This window comes from Spermophilus citellus (genome assembly GCF_964194105.1).
Source record: "Spermophilus citellus genome assembly, chromosome: 17".
Taxonomy (NCBI): domain Eukaryota; kingdom Metazoa; phylum Chordata; class Mammalia; order Rodentia; family Sciuridae; genus Spermophilus; species Spermophilus citellus.
This window is the reverse complement of record NC_138199.1, coordinates 27646666-27666070: the sequence shown is the minus strand read 5'-3', so window position 1 is coordinate 27666070 and position 19405 is coordinate 27646666. Positions and strand designations below refer to the sequence as shown.

The following is a 19405-nucleotide window of genomic DNA, read 5'->3' as shown; positions in this document are numbered from 1 at the left end:
CGCTCCCTCTCGCGAGGTCTTTCCCACCTGCCAGTGTAGCACTCTGTGCCAAAGTCTCTGCGGCCGTGGGAACTTTTCCCACGCCGCAGTCTGCAATTGGGGGCTTTAAAACGCCGAATGTAGATTCTAGGGACTAGGGCTATCGGTCCAGGAGGACTGATTTGCTCCCTGTGTTTTCATTTATTTTTGCACTATTTCTGCAGTTTGCCTCAGGTGTTATCACTGAGCATCCTTTCCTTCAATACTCTTAAGTTCCAAGGCGAATCGCGTGGAAGGCTCTTGTTTCACCCTTATCGACAGATCCCTGTTACTCTAACCCGCGCCCCACCTCCCCATAGCCTCAAGAAGGACCAGACAGGACGTGGCAACCCCGAAGATGGCACGGGCGTGGGGGCTAGCAATGACACTTCTGCCCTCGGGCTCCCGTTCTCCATAACTGGCGACTGCGTTCCCACCTCTAATTCCACAAGTTTTGCAGCTGAGAGCGACGGCTGACGTGGGGTATTCGGAGAAGCAATGGGGCCAGGCGACGACCGCTAGCTGGCTTTCCCGGAGGCAGATTCTAGCCACAGGGGACCCAATGTCTGGGCTCCTACCACCCTGCTGCCTGCTCTCCCGTCTGGAGAACGGGCAGGTAGAAGTCAGGGAACACCCTGCTGGGTTGAGGCCAGCCGAGGCGCAAGCGGCTTTGCTCTAAGCGGCGGGGTTCAGGGCCAGCCAGGTGCTCACAATGCGGGTTCGCGCCCTCGAGGCAGAAACAGGCGCGTTGCCATGGCAGCGGCCCCGGAGGTGAGCACCCGGGCCAGCCGCCCCCGGGCGCGCGCAGACTCCCTCCGCCCCGACCCCCCCTCCCCGTCGCTGTGCGCAACCCCCTCCAGCTGTGGGAAGGGGCCGGGCCTGTTGCTTGACGTCGGTGCGGGGCTCAGAAGATGGCTGCGGAGCCGAGCACCGGGCAGTGGCTGCGGCGGCGGCAGCGGGCGGGGAGCGCGGCGGGCGGGGGTTCCGCCTTGCGCGTGGGGCGCTGAACTGAGAGGCGCGGAGGCGGCGAGGGCGCGCGGGGGTCTTGGGGGCTGCTCGGCGCCGCCTCCCTGCCACCCGCCTCACCATGGGCAGCGTGGAGGATGCGGTCAAAGAGAAACTGCTGTGGAACGTGAAAAAGGAGGTAAAGTCGGGGCCAGGACCCCGGGGTTCTTGCCCCGCCCGCGCGGCCCAAGGAGCTGAAGGGTCAGTGGCAGCCCCTACGTGCGCCCGCGGGAGGCCCGAGGCCAGGCGGGGGCGGGGTCCTGGGCGGGCTAAGGCTGCAGTTCTTCTAGATCTGGGCAGCGCCCCTGGGCCGCAAGGGCCCGGCCGGCGCTCCAGGGCTTATTTGCTTCGCGGTCCCGCAGCTCTTTGCCCGTGACGGCAGCAGCGCCGCTGAGACCAAAATTGGGGGAGGGGTGTCGGCGATTTTTGGGGAACCCGAACTGCCCATTTATTGCCCGCGCTGCCTGGGGAGGGGGCGGGGCCCCGCGGGCCTCCTGCGGCGCAGATCCGGGTGGGATTGGGGGGCTTAGCTCCTGCTGAGCTACACCCTGGTCTCCAGGCCCTCTGGCAACTGAGTCGTGGCTGTCGGAGGTTTGCAGCACACCCCACAGTTTCTGCCTCCACGCCCACCTCCTTACCCAGAAACTAGAGTTTTTTGGGGGTTTTTTGTTTGTTTGTTTTGAGAATTTTTTTAAGATTCAGATCCCCCCTCTTCAAAGCCCTCATGTCAGGAAGAAAAGAGGCCTCTCTACCAACCCCCTTTACCTTGACCCTGCTCAAAAGCCCATTTCAGTTTCAGTGGGTGAGGGGGTGCCCATATGAATGACTCACCAGCATATGAGAGCTCAAGCCCGCAGAGTAGATGAAATGAATTGAAATGAATTAGGCCTCCTTCCTGTACCTTCCTCTGTGGCTAAGTCGATGTGTGAAATCCATGAGGGCAGGAAACCCATCTGTTTTGTCCACTATACTGTATCCAATGCTGTAGAAACTCAGTGACTAGTAAATAGATCTTGAAGACTGAGGTCTGATGAGAAATTATGAAGTTTGGAATATTTTGGACCTGGCCCCTGTGTGACCTTGAGTAAGTTAGTTAACCTCTCTGAGTCTTGATTTCTTTGTCTTTAAAATAGGAATAATGCTACCTATCTCATATATGAAACTTCACTATGTTGGTTCCTTTACTCCTTAGACTTTCAGGATTGAGGAAAACTCTAGGTTCTGCATTAACTGCGGACTGGCTACTATGACCTAACATTTGTTCCTTCCTTCTCCTTGTCAGAGATATAATTGAAGCCATCACTTTCCCAGCTTGTGTGAGAAGCTTCACTGTACTTTTGCTCTGAAGTGATCAAGGAAGAATTTATTTTCTTTTAATTTTCTTTATCTGTGCATTATAATTATATATAATAGTGAGATTTGTTGTTACAAATTTATATATGCACACAATATAACAAAATAATTTGGTGAATTTTGTTCCCCAGTAATTCCTCTGTCCTTCCACTCCTCCCTCCCCTGTTCCCTATCCTCTAGTCTGCTGGTCTCTTGTTTTCATAAGATTCCCCAATCCCCTACCCCATTTTTTTTCCTCTCCCTAGCCTCCACATATGAGAGCAGAAAGGGTTTCTTAAGCCCAGGGTATATCAAATCAGCATTTAAACCTCAACCCTTTCCTTCCCAAGAAGGAAACCTCAGTGATTATCCTCAGAAAGAAGATAGTCCAGTGACTGAGACTTTCAGGAAGAGTATAAACATGAACAGAAAAGTTGCTATCCTCATACTACAGACAGATGTTGCTTGGATTATTGGTGTAATCCAAATTTGGTGGTTGATTAGGGATAGTGAGAAGGATTTTGAAGAGATGCTGATTTTTTTCCAGTACTTGAAAGACTATATTATTCCAAGGATGATTCCTTTAAAAAGTGAGAAATGTGCAGAATATGCTACAATTATGTATCTTCCTGTCAAAGGTTAACCTGCTCTGAACTTCATATATTTCCCTTCCCTTTTGGCACTTGGATTACAGAAAAAAAAATGTATCCTTTCTCCTCCTACAAGAAGAGACAAGGGGATCATTGTAAGCAAGGCTAAACTTTCACAGTGACCCCTGGTATAGGTCTACAAGTATCTATAGGTCCTAATCCAAAAATGTGCCTTACTAGCCTGCTTTAGGTGATATAAAGACCTTTAGCTGTGATATTATACTCTGTTTAATGCAAACACCCCTTGAGAAGTAATCTAGGAAACTTTTAACAGTTTAGAGTGCAGGCATCTATCCCATCTGATCCACATTTTACCTAGTCACAAAACCATGAGCAGTTCCAGCAGGGAGGAACCTCCAGATTCCTCCTTCCTTCCTCCTCTCCAGGCTCTGGACCCACTTCCACTCTCTAAAGAATAACAGTGCTAAGGGAGGGCCTTGGGGGCCAGGGCAGCATCAGGATGCTGCATGCCTGTTTAAACAGTAGCAAGGACCAGGACTTGCTTTATTTGTAAGATTTTACAGTGGGGCTGAGGAAACCCCCCTCTTAAATCTCTTGTGTTAGTATCTGTCTCCTGGCAGATTCCCCCAGGACACTAACAGTTCTTAGCTTAAGAATTAGAAGTAACTGGAACTTCATTCACTACTGATGTGTGAGTATAAGTTAGCACAGCCACCTTGGAGAGCATTTTGGCAGTGTCTAGTAAAGCAGGATATATGCATCAGAAATTCCTTGTCTAGAAATACAAATTTTTAAAAGTCGGCACATATGTTCACCAAAAGACATTGTCCAGAATATTCATAGAAATACTATTCATAACAGCCCCAAACTGGAAACTACCCAAATGCCAATTGATTGTGATGTGTCTACACAATGGGGAATGAACAGTCTACAATTACACACCATATGAAGAATCTCACCATCACACAGGAAAGCAAGTGAAACTAGTCACAAAACACAACATGCTGAGATTATAAAAAAAATATTAAAATGAGAAGAACTAATCTGATGTTAGAAATCAGGATAGTGGGTACCCTTAGGTGGGAGTGACGACTGGAGGGGAAAAATGACAGAGCAGGAGTGCTTTGGGGTGTTGGTCACATGTTCTATTTCTTGCTCTAGATGCTAGTTTTACAGGATTGTTCATTTTGAAAATTCACCAAGCTATAAAATTATATTTACTGAATAATCACAATAAACAGTAAACAATAAGACAGTTTCTTTTTAAAAAGCTTTTTGTGTTATTGTTTGGGGTGGCAGGGATTAAGACCAGAGCCTTGTGCATGCTAGACCTCTGGGTACATCCCCAGCCCCTTGAGCTTTTTCTTAAAAAAGATGTGACTGCTCACCTTATAAGGTATGTATTGGGAAGCTTTTACATCCAAGGAGGAATCCAAAATCGTCAGGATTATTGGATTCCTCCTTGGATAGAAAAGATTGAAAGCTTATAGCCAGTGTCCCTGTGGCATAGAAGGACCTACTCCTGAACCCTGGAGAAGAGGGAGAAAAGGAAGGGCAGATTGTTTGTCTGCAGTCTTCAGGGAAACAGTCTGTCCCTAAAGGACAGCGTGTCTACCTAGAAGCCCTTCTCCAGCTGAGTATCCATGAGCAAATAACCTCCTCTCTCTGTTCTCCAAGGCAAGCCACTTCTACCTGGATTAGAACCTCCAAGATGGCAAGCTTTGACATCTCTTCCTGATTTCCTCTCCATAAGACTTGGAACAAGCTGTGCTGAAAAAAAGTTTCCTTCCCCACCCCTCCCATCCCTGTCATTTCAGCAAGTGTACCAAAACCTGGACCAGGAGGGCAGAGCCAAGCTATTTACCTGCCAGAGGCCTTTTTTTTTTTTTTTTCCATGTTCTTTGGATGCTAGGGATTAGACCCAGGGCCTTGCACCCACAAAGCACACGTTCTACTGCTGAGTCTACCCTCAACCCCCTCAAGCCCCATGATCAGGAATAAATAAATAAACAAGTAAAGGTAATAATGTTTTCCATTTGTCCACAGGTGAAGCAAATCATGGAGGAAGCTGTCACCAGGAAGTTTGTTCATGAGGATAGCAGCCACATCATTGCTCTGTGTGGTAAGTGAGTGACTTAGGGATAATGGGAAGTAAGAAGTAGGTTTAGAACTGAGGACACTGTCCTGGTGCCAGGAAAAGATGAACCCTCAGGTTTAGTGGTTTGCAAATCTGACTGCAGGTCCAAATCAATCTAGAAGCTTTTGAAATCTTTTTGGGCTCTTACCCAAACTTACTGAAGCAGGATCTTCAGACCCATTTTTAATTCCCTTGGACAACAGTTCTTAAATTTTAGTGTGTATCAGTGTCATCTGAGGAGCTTGTTAAAGCACATTCCTGGGCAGGCGTGGTGGCGCACACTTGTAATCCCATCGATCAGGAGGCTAAGGCAGGAAAAATTTAAGGCCAGCCTCAGCAACTTAGTGAGACCCTGTCTCAAAATAAAAAGGACTGGGGATGTATCTCATTGGATCAGTGGTAAAATACCCCTAGGTTCAATCCCCAGGACCAAAATAAGTTAGTAAAATCCTCTGAGTTCCAACCCTGGAGTTTCTGAGTCTAGCAGGTCTGGAGTGGGCCTGAGAATCTGGGTTTCAACCAAGCTCACAGATGAGGCTGATATTGCTGTTCCAGGGGCCATACTTTGAGAACCACCACCCTGGGTTGTGGGGAGCCATTCTGACACGTGATTGGGTGACTCCCGTTAAGGGCCTGAGGCACTCTGGCTGTGTCGGAGTTATCCCGACCCTTTCCTGATGAGAGAGCCCATCCGTGTGGGGGTGTGCGTGACCACTGACCCTGGAGACCCAATCACTGACCCTGACCTTGGAGTACAGCCCCCCCTCAACCTTCATTGGATGGAATTCTCCCCTGAATCTCTTGTCCCCCCAAATAAAAGGCTACTCCCCGGCGTGTTCGCTCTCTCTCTCTCCTGCTAGCCCAGAGTAATCCTCGCTGCCCTGCTGGGCGGCTGGAGGCGGGAGCCAGGGAGGCGAGCCGTCTCGGACCTAGCAATATAAAATAAGGTACTATCTGTGTGTTTTATTTTGATCTCTTCTAACTAACTTAATGCCAGAACCTCATTAATGAAACCACTGCGCAGGCCGCGTGGTAGACTGGGTAATTCAGGTTTGGAAACAGCAGCTCTGATTTATCCTTTTTTTTTTTTTTTTTTTCATTTTGGAGAAGGTTAGTACTTTCTGGATGCTTTCTGTCTCATGTTTTCTTTCTAATTAATACCACCTGGGTTGCTCCATCATCCTAACTCTCCATGCACTGGATTGGATGCTGAAGAACATGAACCTCGTCTAGGAAGGGAAAGCCAAAGCTTTCCTGCCATGGACAAGAAAGTCTATAATAGACTATTGCTTCTTTCACAGAATGAAGTCGTTTGTCTTTATAGGAGAAAACTTATTTCTACACATAGCTTACTTGGATTTCCAAAATTGATTGATTGATTGACTTTTTTATGTTACCAGGGATTAGACCCGGGGCCTTGCACAGACTAGACAAACTTGTACCACTGAGCTACATCTTTTTAAAAATATTTATTTATTTATTTTGGTGACAAGGATTGAATCCAGGGGTACTTAACCACCTAGCCACATCCCTAACCCTTTTTTATATTTTATTAGAGACAGGGTCTCATTGAGTTGCTCAGGGCCTTGCTAAGTTGCTGAGGCTGGGTTTGAACTTGCTCTAATATTCCTACCTCAGCCTCCCAAGTCACTGGAATTACATTACACCATGCCTGGTTTATTTTTTATTTTGAAACAGGGTCTTGCTAAGTTGATGAGGCTGGCCTCAAAGTTATAGTATTCCTGTGTCAGTCGCCCAAGTTACTGGAACCTGGGGCATGCACCAATATACTTAGCACATTTCCAGGACTTTGATCTTTCTCCTCTAAACTCCCTTTTTAAATTTTTCACTTATTTCAGTGTATGGGATCAAACACAGGGCCTAACACATGCTGAGCATACACACAGAAGGATTGCTTTTTCAGTAAGGCAGAGTTGCTCTTCCTATGAATCCAGCAATAACTACTCACTGAGGGGTCCAAATACTATTTTCCATGCAGGGAAATGGCAGTGACAAGATGGAAAAAGTCTCTGCCCCCAAGGACTTAAATTATGTTGAGGGAGACAGGAAATAAATGCAGAGATACATATAATAATAGGTAGCGGTAAGGACTATACAGGAAAAACTGGGCATGGTGGCGCATACCTGTAATCCCAGTGAATCCAGAGGCTGAGGCAGGAGGATCACAAGTTCAAGACCAGCCTCAGCAACTTAGTGAGGCCCTAAGCAATGTACTGAGACCCTTTCTAAAAATAAAAAAGCTGGCAATGTGGCTTAGTAGTTAAGTGCCCCTGGGTTCTATCCCTGGTACACACACAAAAAAAAGGCTACAGGAAAATAAAGCTATGAGAGGGTGTTGGGGACAAGCACCCTGTAAGAAGAGGCTGAGTGAAATTGGGTTTTGAATCCTGGTGTTCTGTTTACTTCTTTTTTTTTTTTTTAAAGAGAGAGAGAGAATTTCAATATTTATTTTTCAGTTTTTCGGTGTACACAACATCTTTGTACGTGGTGCTGAGAATCGAACCCGGGCCGCACGCATGCCAGGCGAGCGCACTACCACTTGAGCCACATCCCCAGCCTCTCTTTTTCTTTTTGGTACTGGGGATTTAACCCAGGGACATTTTACCACTGAACTACACCCCCAGGCCTATTTATTTACTTAGAGACAGGGTCTCAAATTTGCTATCCTCCTGACTTTAACCTCCCAAGTCACTGGAATTGCCCACATGCATCAAAGTGCCCAGCGTAGAAATGTTTCTTAATTTCTGTCACCCTCAATTTGCTTCTTTAAATTATGGTGATGATTTGCACATTAATAAATTTTTATGGGGATGGAACTGATGCCTGTGAACATTCTTAGCATTGTAAGAGCTCAGAAAATGCTTTTCTTTTCTTCTCCTTCAGATGTTGAAACTAAGGCTAAGTTTTGTAGGATCTGAGTCCCACCATCTCCCTTTTGGATAAGGTTCCCCAGCTCTTTTGAGATGATGAACTGATTCCCAGGTTTACAAAGAGCAACCTGATCTTACATTTTCTTGGCCGAACCAAGTTTGAAGAGTATTAGAACTCTCTTCCATTCTACCTGTGCTGTGTTCCCTTGAGGTCAGCCAGTGTCTCATCACCAGAAGGGCTTTACAGGCAGCCCAGTTATGCATGGCTTGGCGCTAGGCTTTGTCAGAGCACACACACTAGAGAAAACAGAATCAAGTAGTGCAAACAGCTTGTGCATGGGTGCTATGTGTGGGTAGCTGTGGGAGAATGAGGGAAAAGGTGTTGGAGGAAGACAAGCAGGAAAAAAAGCGGTGGGTGTTCCATGTTCAGGTGGTTTTGGTGAGAAACAACTGTCAGCTCTCCTCTGATAGGTCCGGACCCATAGCCACCCCCAATCCAGGAAGCAGTGGTGCTTTTGCTTTTGTCTCCTGCCTGGAAGCAAAGGACTCTTTGCAGCACACTCAAAATGAATGATTTTTCTACTTTCAGCCAATTTCAGTTGCTGCCGTAAAACAAGGCCCCCAGCTCTCTAGGGTTCTAAACTCAGCAAGAGGAACACTGTTCTGCTGGTCTGCAGGAGGTGGCTCAGAGCCATGAGCATAAACTTAAATACCTACAGAGTCCGACAAAAAACATCTACAAGCACCAGACATGGTGGTGCACATCTGTAAACCCAGCTACTGAAAACATTGAGGTAGGAGGATTGCCAAGTTCAGGCCAGCATGGACCATTTAATAAGACCTTGTCTCAGAATAATTTTTTTAAAAGGGCTGGGGATGTAGCTCAAAGGTAGTGTACTTCTGGATTCAATCCCCTCAAAAAAAAAAAAAAAAACATGAAGCTGGCCAGATGTGAGACTGGGGTGACCTGAACAGCACTTGTCCTGTGTAGAAGGACAGGCACTATTCATTTTCCTACAAGAATGTCACCAGGCTTCCCATGGCCTGTTTTTGTTTTAAAACTAGAGAAACCTGAAGTCTGAGATTTTGTATGAAATTTTCCACTTTGTAAATGCTGACAACTAATTCCATTTTTTTTTTTTTAATTGTGTGGGCCAAACAAAAGGCATCTGCAGGCCTTTACCAGTTTGCTGCCTCTGCCTTGGGCTCAGGACATAGTTACCCAGGAGCATGTGAGCTGGAGGGATCGCCAACAGTATCAAGCTATATCAAGTTGGAGCATCTGAGACTCAAAGAGAAAGGAATCCTGTGCTTTATCAAAAGTGTTGTTCCAAATAACAGCAATTGGTGTTCTAAATTTGAGCTCAAAATAAGGTTGATTTAAAGCAGTGATTATCAACCATTTTTTCCTCCCTTTCTGCAAGCCATTTCCATGCATTACACACACAGTAGAATCATAACCAGGGGGAAAGGGAAGGAGGAGGACTAGTTATGCATTGATTGAAAAAAATGCCACCCCTTTGCCTTTTGGAGATTCTGATATGCCAGTCTTCCTCACCTAGAAAAATGCTCAGAAGTGCATGTTTAGTCTGAAGGTGATCCAGACTTTTTTTTTTTTACTGGGTTTTACTACTGTTCTAACCACATGCAGAATTCAGCTTTGTTCTAAGAGGAATAGGATTACAAAGAATGTGCTAAGAGTAAAGGCTTCAGAGACTGTTGTAACTGTGGAATGACCATATTCCCTAGAGGGTCCGGGGCTGCCCTCGACTCCATGCTGGCCCTCTATTCCTGGCGAGGAGGACTAAGGGGTGACTGAGGAAGGCCAGACCTAGGCAAGATGAGCTTCCTTAGAATGTAGACATTTGGTCAAGTGCGGTGGCATATGCCTATAATCCTAGGAGCGTGGGATGCTGAGGCAGGAGGATCAAAAGTTCAAAGTCAACCTCAGCAATTTAGCAAGACCCTAAGCAACTTAGCAAGACCCTGCCTCTAAATAAAATATAAAAAGGGCTAGGGGTGCTGGGGCTGTAGCTCAGCGACAGAGCGCTTGCCTAACATGTGTGAGGCACTGGGTTCGATCCTCAGCACCACATAAAAATAAATAAAATAAAGGCATTCTATCCATATACAACTACAAAAAAAAAAAAAAAAGAAAAAAAGACTGGGAATGAGATTCAATGGTTAAGCACCTGTAGGTTTAATCCTTGATACCAAAAAAAAAAAAATTGACCCAGGAAAGTTGTGGCCAGATTTCAGTTCCCATCACTCAGGGAGATGGATGGGACTCCCAAGACTGGCAAGAAAGATGCATTTGTTGAGTTTGCTGTGGTTGTTCCTAAACCTATCTATCCAGAAACCAGTCAGGCCCTGCAAGTAGAAACCTTCCTTGTGAGGAAGCTTTCCTGGCAAATCCAGCTGCTATGGGAGGGGTCTTCTCATGCTGTCCTCTGTATATCGAGGCTACAGTGCTGCTCAGCTTGGCAACCTCTGAACTCCCAGGCCAGAAAATGAGTACCTGTGCAACTGCTTCTCAAGCTGCAGAGGGTGGGCTGGGAGAATGGACTCAAAACTACCATCATGGGGCCGGGCATAGTGAGTACGCCAATAATCCCAGCGGCTTAGGAGGCTGAGACAGGAGGATCACAAGTTCAAAGCCAGCCTCAGCAATGGTGAGGTACTTAGCAGCTCAGTCTCAGTGAGACTCTGTCTTTAAATAAAATGCAAAACAGGGCTGGGGATGTGGCTCAGTGGTTGAGTGCCCCTGAGTTCAATCCCCAGTACCAAAAAAAAAAAAAAAAAAAACAAAAACAAACTACCATCATGGGAAAGGGATCTTTGATATTTCCCTTTTATCTTAAAACATTATGTCAAATTTGCACGTGGCTCCATAATACAATGAACCTAGCGCATGCTAAGCACCAGCTCTACCCCCAAACTGTATATACCCCTCACTCTGGTTTTTGAATTTTTTAAATATATTTTTTTAGTTGTAGGTGGACACGATACCTTTATTTTATTTTTATGTGGTGCTGAGGATAAAACCCAGTGCTTCACACATGCTAGGCGAGCGCTGTACCACCAAGGCACAACCCAGCCCCTGAATTTTTAAATTTTAATGTAAAGACTTACTGTTGTGGCCCATGGATGGAGCTTAGTGGTAGAGTAGTTGCTTAGCATGCATTAGACCCTGGATTTTATCCCAGGTGCCCCCCCCCAAAAAAAAAAGACTTACTATTGAATCAAATTAATGCTTCATGTTTTCTCTATGGCTTCATGAACCCCTTTCCTACTCCTATAGGCTGGTGTCTCCTGCCATCCCCTGCATTTGACTTGTACCTATTGGAAGAGCACTGAAAGTCAGAGTTAAATAACAAATCATCCCAAGGCTTGCCTTTGAACCCTGCATCTGAAATAGTAATGCATGCGCTGAAAGAGGCACAATTATTCCCTTGCCAAAAAGAGATCCTAAGTAATTCAGGTAATTGTAACATCAATCCATGAGCCTTGGAGAAGTCCTGTTTCTCTGGGCTGCCCTCCCTTCTGGCTCAGATCTGCATCCGCAATATCTCCAGTGACTCTCTTCTGATTGGTGAGAGAGAGACACTCCTGGTCTGGCAGAGCAGGTTCTCAGGCTCTGTCTTCTCACATCAGTAGCTAGGCATTGGGAGGAGGGTGCAGGCCAGCCCTGCCTCCTGCTTCCAGGTGCAGCTTCCCGCAGATGGGTCAGCCTGAGGGTTGCTTCAGGCTGAGGATGAGCTGTAATGGGAGATGGGGGTGGAGTCTGTGGAGCTGGGAATAACATGGGCTTTATTAACCAGCTCCCTGTTGCTAAGCAGCTTCATTAGCCAGGAAGGTCTGCCCTGCAGTGAGCTGCTTCAGGGAATGGCAAGGGGAGGCTAATAAGCTAGGAGAGAAGCAGGTGCTAAAGGATACTTGCATTCCACCTGGGATATTGCAGCCAGAAATGTTTCAGTACATTCTGAGATTCAGACTCCAAAGCAGTTTTCAGCCTATCTCTTTTAAGTTAAAGGATTCCTTTTTCATACCTGCATGGAATGAACAGCTCATCCCCAGGCCATCTTACTTCTACATTCCATCCAGAAATGATCAAGTAGGAAAGAAGTTCCTCTGGAGGAACTGGTTCCCCTCATTCCGTGCTGAGGCGTGGCTGAGTTTATGTGGTGGGAGTCTGTAGCTGGGCCTTGGAGTTAGACAGACCTGGGTTTAACATCCTGACAGTCTCTCAGCGTGTAACCATAGCCAGTTACCCGTCTCTAAGGCTACACCCATAAGGTAGATATGAGGATCAGAAGAGCCATGCAGGGCTGGGGACATAGCTCAGTAGTAGACTAGTATGCATGAGACTCTGGGTTTGATCCCCAGTTCAAAAAAAATAGAAGGGATGGGGGAAGAGGAAGGATACAGATAAAGCATATAGCATGGAGCTGGGTATATAGGAGTGCTCAATAACTTTTTTTCGGTGGGGGGGGGGGGTACTAGGCATTAATCACTGAGCTACAACACCAGCCCTTTTATTTATTTATTTGTTTGTTTTTAGTTGTTGATGGACCTTTATTTGTTTATTTATATGTGATGCTGAGAATCAAACTCAGTGCCTCACACCTGATAGACAAACACTCTACCACTGAGCTACAACACCAGCCCCTTATTTTTTATTTTGAGACAGGATCTCACTAAATTTATTAGGGCCTTGCTAAGTTGCTGAGGCTGGTCTTGAACTTGCGCTCCTCCTGGCCTCAGTCTCCTGAGTCGCTGGGATTACAGGCGTGTTCCAAAGCACCTGGCATCTACTTTGTTCTTAGAACTGACCTTACAACCTTCCCATAAAGCCTCCTTGAAGCTTCTCCAAGATTCCATCTGAGAATCCAGGTTTCTGGAGTCTGGAACTTCTAGACATTCAGGGCAACTTGAACTCTTAAGAACTCAGGAAATTTTGATCATATTAAGGAATTGTTATTAATTTTATAGGTGCAATAAAGGTATGTGTACATATTTTTTTAAGAGTTTAAATGTTCAAAATGTGCTTCAGAATAATGCAGGGGCAGGGCTGGAGCTGGAGCTCATTGGTAGAGCACTTGCCTTGCGAGTGTGAGGCACTAGGTTCGATTCTCAGCACCACATAAAAAATAAACAAATAAAATAAAGGCATTCTGGGGGCTGGGGTCATGGCTCAGTGATAGAGCACTCACCTGGCGTGTGTGAGGCACTGGGTTCGATTCTCAGCACCACCTATAAATAAATTAATTAAATAAAGGTCTATTTACAACTAAAAAATATTTTAAAAAATAAATAAAGGCATTGTGTCTACCTGCAACTACAAAAAAAAAAAATTTTAAAGAAATGCAAAGGTAAGAAAAACTTGGTAGCAGGTAGTTCAGCTAACCAAGATTGGTTGTGACCTGATAACTGTTTTAAGTTGGGTCATAGGTACATGGGGGTTCATTACACTGTCTTCTTTTGTATATGGTTGGAATTTTCTATAATGAAATCATTTTTTTTAAAAGGAGATGGAAGGGCTGGGCTGGGGATGTAGCTCCGAGGTAGAATATTTGCCTAACATGCAAGAGGTCCTGGGTTCAATCCCCAGCAGTGTGTACAGAGAGAGAGAGAAGGAGGAGGAGGAGGAAGGGATGGAAGGAGAAGGAGAGAGGGATTTTAAGAACAGATCAGTTTCTTGAGGTTTCTTGAATAAAGGGCAGCAGCTAAATGAGACAATAAGCAAATAGGAATGCAGGTTCAAGGAAGGTGACGCTGGTACTTTGTTGTTGTTTTTTTTTTTTTAGTTTTAATCTGTTTTTTCATTGTTGATGGACTTTTATTTTGTTTATTTATTTATATGTGGTGCTGAGATTTGAACCCAGTGCCTCACACATGCTAGGCAAGCGCTCTACTACTGAGCCACAACCCCAGTTTCATGGTGTTGTTTTTTTTTTTTAACTGGAGAATTTATAGAATGTTTATATTCAAATAGGAAATACCTAATAAGGAAAAATTGAAGATATAGGAGAGAGAAGGGATATTTGCGGGGAGCCGAATCCTCCCAAAGGTGAAGGGGGCACTGCTTCAGTTGTGCATGTGGGCAGGCCTGAGAGAAGAGCATGAACAGACAATCCACAGTGTGGTAGGTGCTGGTGGGAAGTCAGGGGATGAGCATAGGCACAGGGAAGAAGGCACCATGACTCACTGATCACCTTCAGAGTGCCAAGCAGTGGCCAAGATGTCTTTTGCGCCTTTACATTGCTACTTGCTGCTTTTTGTTATCCAGCACCCTTTGAGGTGGAACCTGTTATTTTACCTAAATGCAACTAAAGCTCAGAGAGATTTAGTGAGTTGCCCAAAGTCAAACAGCTGGGAAGGGCAGGGAAAACACAGGGTTTGGTGTGCCTCTGAGGCTTATCAAGAGTGGAGTCTGGGGGCTGGGGATGTGGCTCAAGCGGTAGCGTGCTGGCCTGGCATGCGTGCGGCCCGGTTCGATCCCCAGCACCACATACAGACAAAGATGTTGTGTCCGCTGAGAACTAAAAAAAAAAATAAATATCAAAAAATTCTCTCTCTCTCTCTCTCTCTCTCTCTCTCTCTCTCTCTCCCCCTCTCTCCCCCTCTCTCCCCCTCTCTCCCTCTCTCACTCTCTCTTAAAAAAAAAAGTGGAGTCTGGGGGCTGGGATTGTGGCTCAGTGGTAGAGCGCTTGCCTAGCACGGGTGGGACCCAGGTTCAGTCCTCAGCACCACATAAAAATAAAATGCATTGTGTTGTGTCCATCTACACCAAAAACTAAATATTAAAAAAAAAAGATGGGCTGGGGATGTGGCTCAAGCGGTAGCGCGCTCGCCTGGCATGCGTGCGGCCCGGGTTCCATCCTCCAGCACCACATACACATACAAACAAAGATGTTGTGTCCGCCAATAACTAATAAATAAATAAATATTTTAAGAAAAAAAGAGTGGAGCCTGGGAGTGGAGTGGTAGAGCGCTTGCCTAGCACGGGTGGGACCCAGGTTCAGTCCTCAGCACCACATAAAAATAAAATGCATTGTGTTGTGTCCATCTACACCAAAAATTAATATTAAAAAAAAAAAAGAGTGGAGCCTGGGAGTGGAGGAGTTGGCCCTCATGGAAACAGCTTGCAGTAATTTAACAGAGCTAATGGTGTTCAGAGACTCCCTCGGAGATGGTGGGTGCCTTGTTGAACTGCGCTGAACCTGTCTCTCTCCACTGTGTGAGAGGCTGACCCTTGCCTGGTTCCTTGGGAAGCCACTGTGAACCTGGTGCATGTAGACCCTGCCTTGCATTCCCCCTAAGACAAGGAAAATGGGTACATGTGGCTTGAATTCCATTTCTCTCACCTTGGTTCCAAAAAATGAGGGCAATTTTTTTCTCCTTCCAGAGTCTGGATGGGAGTGTTGCTTTCTTATTTGGGGGTGTTGAGCAAAGCTGAATGTTGTTGAAGCAAACAGCTAGCATCACCAAAGCAAGCTGAGAGGAAAATGTAATTTAGTTACTGTGCTTCCTGGTACCGATGTCCTGAGCTGCTTTTCTCTGCCACGCCCTTCTGCCATGATGTTCTCCCTCACCTTTGGCCCAGAGCAATGGAGTTGACCATCTGTGGACTGAAACTCTGGAACTATGAGGGATGAATAAACTCTAAAAATAGAAATGTATTTTAGTTTCTGTAGAAATGTTGGTTTTAAGTGGAAGTAGCCATTACTAATCTCTGGGTAGAAATAGCCATATAGAAAAGAAATAGGGAAAAGCCAGGCAGAGTGGTGCATGCCTGTAATCCCAAAGGTAGAGACAGGAGGATCACAAATTTAAGGATATCACTGGATGCGGTGGCACACACCTATAAACCCAGCTGCTCAGGAGGCTGAGGCAGGGGGGTCAAAGCCAGCCTCAGCAACCTAGCAAAGCCATAAGCAACTTAATGAGACCCTGTCTCTAAATAAAACATAAAAAAAGGGATAGGGATGTGGCTCAGTGGTTAAGTGCCCCTGGGTTCAATTCCCAGTACCAAAACAACAAAAATACCACAAATTTGAGGACAGCTTGGGCAACTTAATGAGACTCTGTCTTAAAAAATAAAAAGGGTTGGGATTGGGACCTGGGTATGTAGCTCAGCGGCAGAGCACTTTACCTGGCATGCATGAGGTCCTGGGTTCAATCTCATACACACTGTTGCAAGTGGCACTATTAATAATTACTCAGAGGTGGATTAACTTTAAATGCAAGCATATATTCAATCACAATAATCATCAAGTCTAAACAATTAGAGCAAAAAGTTTTGGATATATGGGGGAGCACCCCAACTAGCATTTTTTTTTTAATTTTTTTTTTTAAAGAGAGAGTGAGAGAGGAGAGAGAGAGAGAGAGAGAGAGAGAGAGAGAGAGAGAATTTTTAATATTTATTTTTTAGTTCTCGGTGGACACAACATCTTTGTTGGTATGTGGTGCTGAGGATCGAACCCGGGCCGCACGCATGCCAGGCGAGCGCGCTACCGCTCGAGCCACATCCCCAGCCCCCAACTAGCATTTTTAAATATTTATTTTAGATGGACACAATACAATGCCTTTATTTTTTATGTGTGCTGAGGATCGAACCCAGGCCCCGCCCGTGCTAGGCGAGCGCTCTACCACTGAGCCACAATCCCAGCCCCCAACTAGCATTTAATGCACACTAAACACTATAAGCAAATTACACAATCGTGGGGCAACCATGAGCCCCCAAAATACCTCCCATGCCATGCAACTTCTCTTAGCCAAGAGCAGACATTGTCCTTCTCTACAGCCAATGGCTGGACATCAGGGAATGGTGAAGTCAGTCCAGGGATGGACAGCAAGGTGGCCAGTCTCACCGATGTCCTTGGAGCAGAACTCTTCAATGTGGCAGGACCAGCAATTTAATTATAGTTCAAAGTTGGTGATGTATGTTGATAATTGGTTACACCCAGTGAAAGTCAATGTCCATTGGTTGTGTCCAGTGAGGTGATGTAATTGCAGCTGGGCATGTTCTTTGCACATGTCCGTGGAGCTGTGCTCCCTATCAATTGCAACCAGTCATTACTAAGCATGCTTTTGGCTAGTGCCCCTTATAGCTTTTTATCAATTGCAAGAAGACATGACTAAGCAGTTCAATGGCTGCTGTTATTTATGGCCACCAACTTAGTGAGTCCCAGCATGTCTATGTCTATGGCAGATGCTCTTTACACAAACACACACACACACACACAAAAGGACTGGAAATGTAGCTTGATGGTAGATAACTGGTCTAGCATGTGAATGGCCTGAGTTCAAATGCTAGTACTGCAAAAAAAAAAAAAAAAAAAAAAAAAATAGGGAAAAGAGGTTAGTGATGCCTGAAGATGCCTCTTTGCTCTTCCCCACCTCATTTGCTGCCCACTAAAGTTCCAACCTCCTTCTCCAACAGCTGGGAAAAACTACTCACCTAAGTTCCTTCTTTGAAGAGTCCCACCTTTCCTCTCTTTCCTTTCAGGAGGCTACTCCTCCTGGTAGTCTTGGTCCCATTATCCAGGGGCCTGAACCAGAAGCCCTTTGGCATTAAGCTTTTGAAAATTCTGCTCTGAGTGATGGCCCCAAAACTCCAGGACAAAACTGAACCACCTGTGACTGACTGCTCTACCCGCACTTCCCTCCCTCAGGTTCTCCATGGCAACTTTTACTGAACTCCCTCATTGTACAGATGGTAGCTGGGAGTAAAGGTGAAACTGAGCCAGAGGTTGGGGGAGTAGGCTGTGCTTGCCATACCTCCTCTACTCCTGTCCCCAGTGCCTCTTGGCCAAGTGTCCTGGACCCAGATTCATGTCAGACTGTACCAACTCTAGGTGCTATGATTCTTCACTTCAACAAAACTGGGCTTGTCCAGGCCCGTGGCTGTAGAGCAGAGCTTTAAATATAAATATATATGCACATGAGAGGCAAGGCAGACTGGGAGAACCATCCCAGAGCCAGCCTTGTTTCTGAGGCCCCCTTGGACCAACTGTGGACCCCTTCCTAACCACTACTGCATTTCCTGGAAACCATAGCTTCAGTTTATTTTTGTGAGCTCCTGAGACACCTAGGTTTGTCCCAGCCCAAGGAGTTGGTTGTTTCTCCTATCCCCGCCCTGCTCAGGTTACCTGCTGTTGCCCTAAGCAGGTTCCCCAAGGGGTAGGGAACCAAACCATCTTGGAAGACCATATTTGCTAAGGGAGCTGGTGAAAGGAGACAGGTAGAGCCAGTGTCATGGACAGACGGAGGCTTTCTGAGGTTTGTAAATTTGATTCACTCTTGGGTTGGAGATTCTGGCCTCATCTCATAATCAGAACCCTTGATGGTCACTTACTCAACTACTACAATTATTGGTTTGAAGTGGTAATACGTTCACCTGATTCAAAAATCAAAATTATATAAAAGGTGTACTTCTAAAGCCTATTCCTTTCCTTGCCCATTTCCACTCAAGTCACTGTTTTTTTTCTTCTGTACCCTTCTAGAAATTAATATATATATATATATATATATATATATATATATATATATATATATATATATATATATCTTTGTTCACTCACCTTTTTTTTTTTTTTTTTGTAATTCAAAGGTGCCATGTGGTCATACTGTCCTGCATCTTCCTTTTGGAGTGTTTTCCATTGTTCTTTTGAGAGTACATCTCATTCTTTTTCAGAATTACACAATATTCTACTGTGTGAATATGCCAAATTTACATAACATGACCCCTATTGACTAACATGTGGATGGTCTCCAGTATTTGCTGTTAAACTAAGTAATCATGCAGTTATATCTAGAGGGAAGATTCCAGAAGAGGGATTGCTGGGTCAGAGATTATCTGCACATTTATAGTACCATATCACCTCCCACCAGCAATATATGAGAAAATTCAGCAACTTTCCACTTCCCTTTATCTCTGTCTCCCCAGTGTCTCCCTCTATAGTGGTATCCTTGGAATGGTTAAATAAGCATGTAAGGGGACGGAGGGTAGGGCCCTATAGAATTCCACTAGCACCTGTGATCTCTAGCCCCAGATAGTATTTGTTAAACTCCATACCTTTATGGGCTTGAGGGGGACTGAAGAGGCTAGGGCTAATCTGGGCCTATGGTTCCCAGCCTTTCCCTGGGAAGATGGCATCAGACCTTTCAGTGGAGGGTGGGAGGTGTTCATAGCAAGGTGCTGAAATTAAATTTGGTTATGATTCTGCCTACTCAAAACTGTAGTTAGTTCTGAATCTTCTTGTTAGTGGGATGGAATGGATGACAGTGGAGAAGTCACCCTGGTCTCATCAGGCCCAAACTCTAAAGGCCACCAGAAGATCAGGGTCGGCAGTTAAGAGTATCATGCTTGTTAAGTCATGTCTCTCTATTTTGATTCATTTGCCCAA

At 45.5% G+C, this 19405-nt stretch overlaps 1 protein-coding gene across 3 annotated transcripts in view; it reads left to right on the top strand.

Annotated features, from left to right (window-relative positions):
- The first annotated feature begins 383 nt into the window (after positions 1–383).
- SGSM2 (small G protein signaling modulator 2) overlaps positions 384–19405 on the top strand; it is a 41854-nt gene continuing 22832 nt past the window's right edge. The window contains exons 1-2 of one of the 3 annotated variants that reach the window (XM_081272069.1): positions 384–1162; positions 5013–5088. In XM_081272069.1, coding sequence (XP_081128195.1) covers positions 1106–1162; positions 5013–5088 — 133 coding nt within the window. In that variant the 5' untranslated portion in view covers positions 384–1105. The remainder of the gene's footprint in view (positions 1163–5012; positions 5089–19405) is intronic. The other 2 variants (XM_081272068.1, XM_081272070.1) reach the window with 2 other exon arrangements.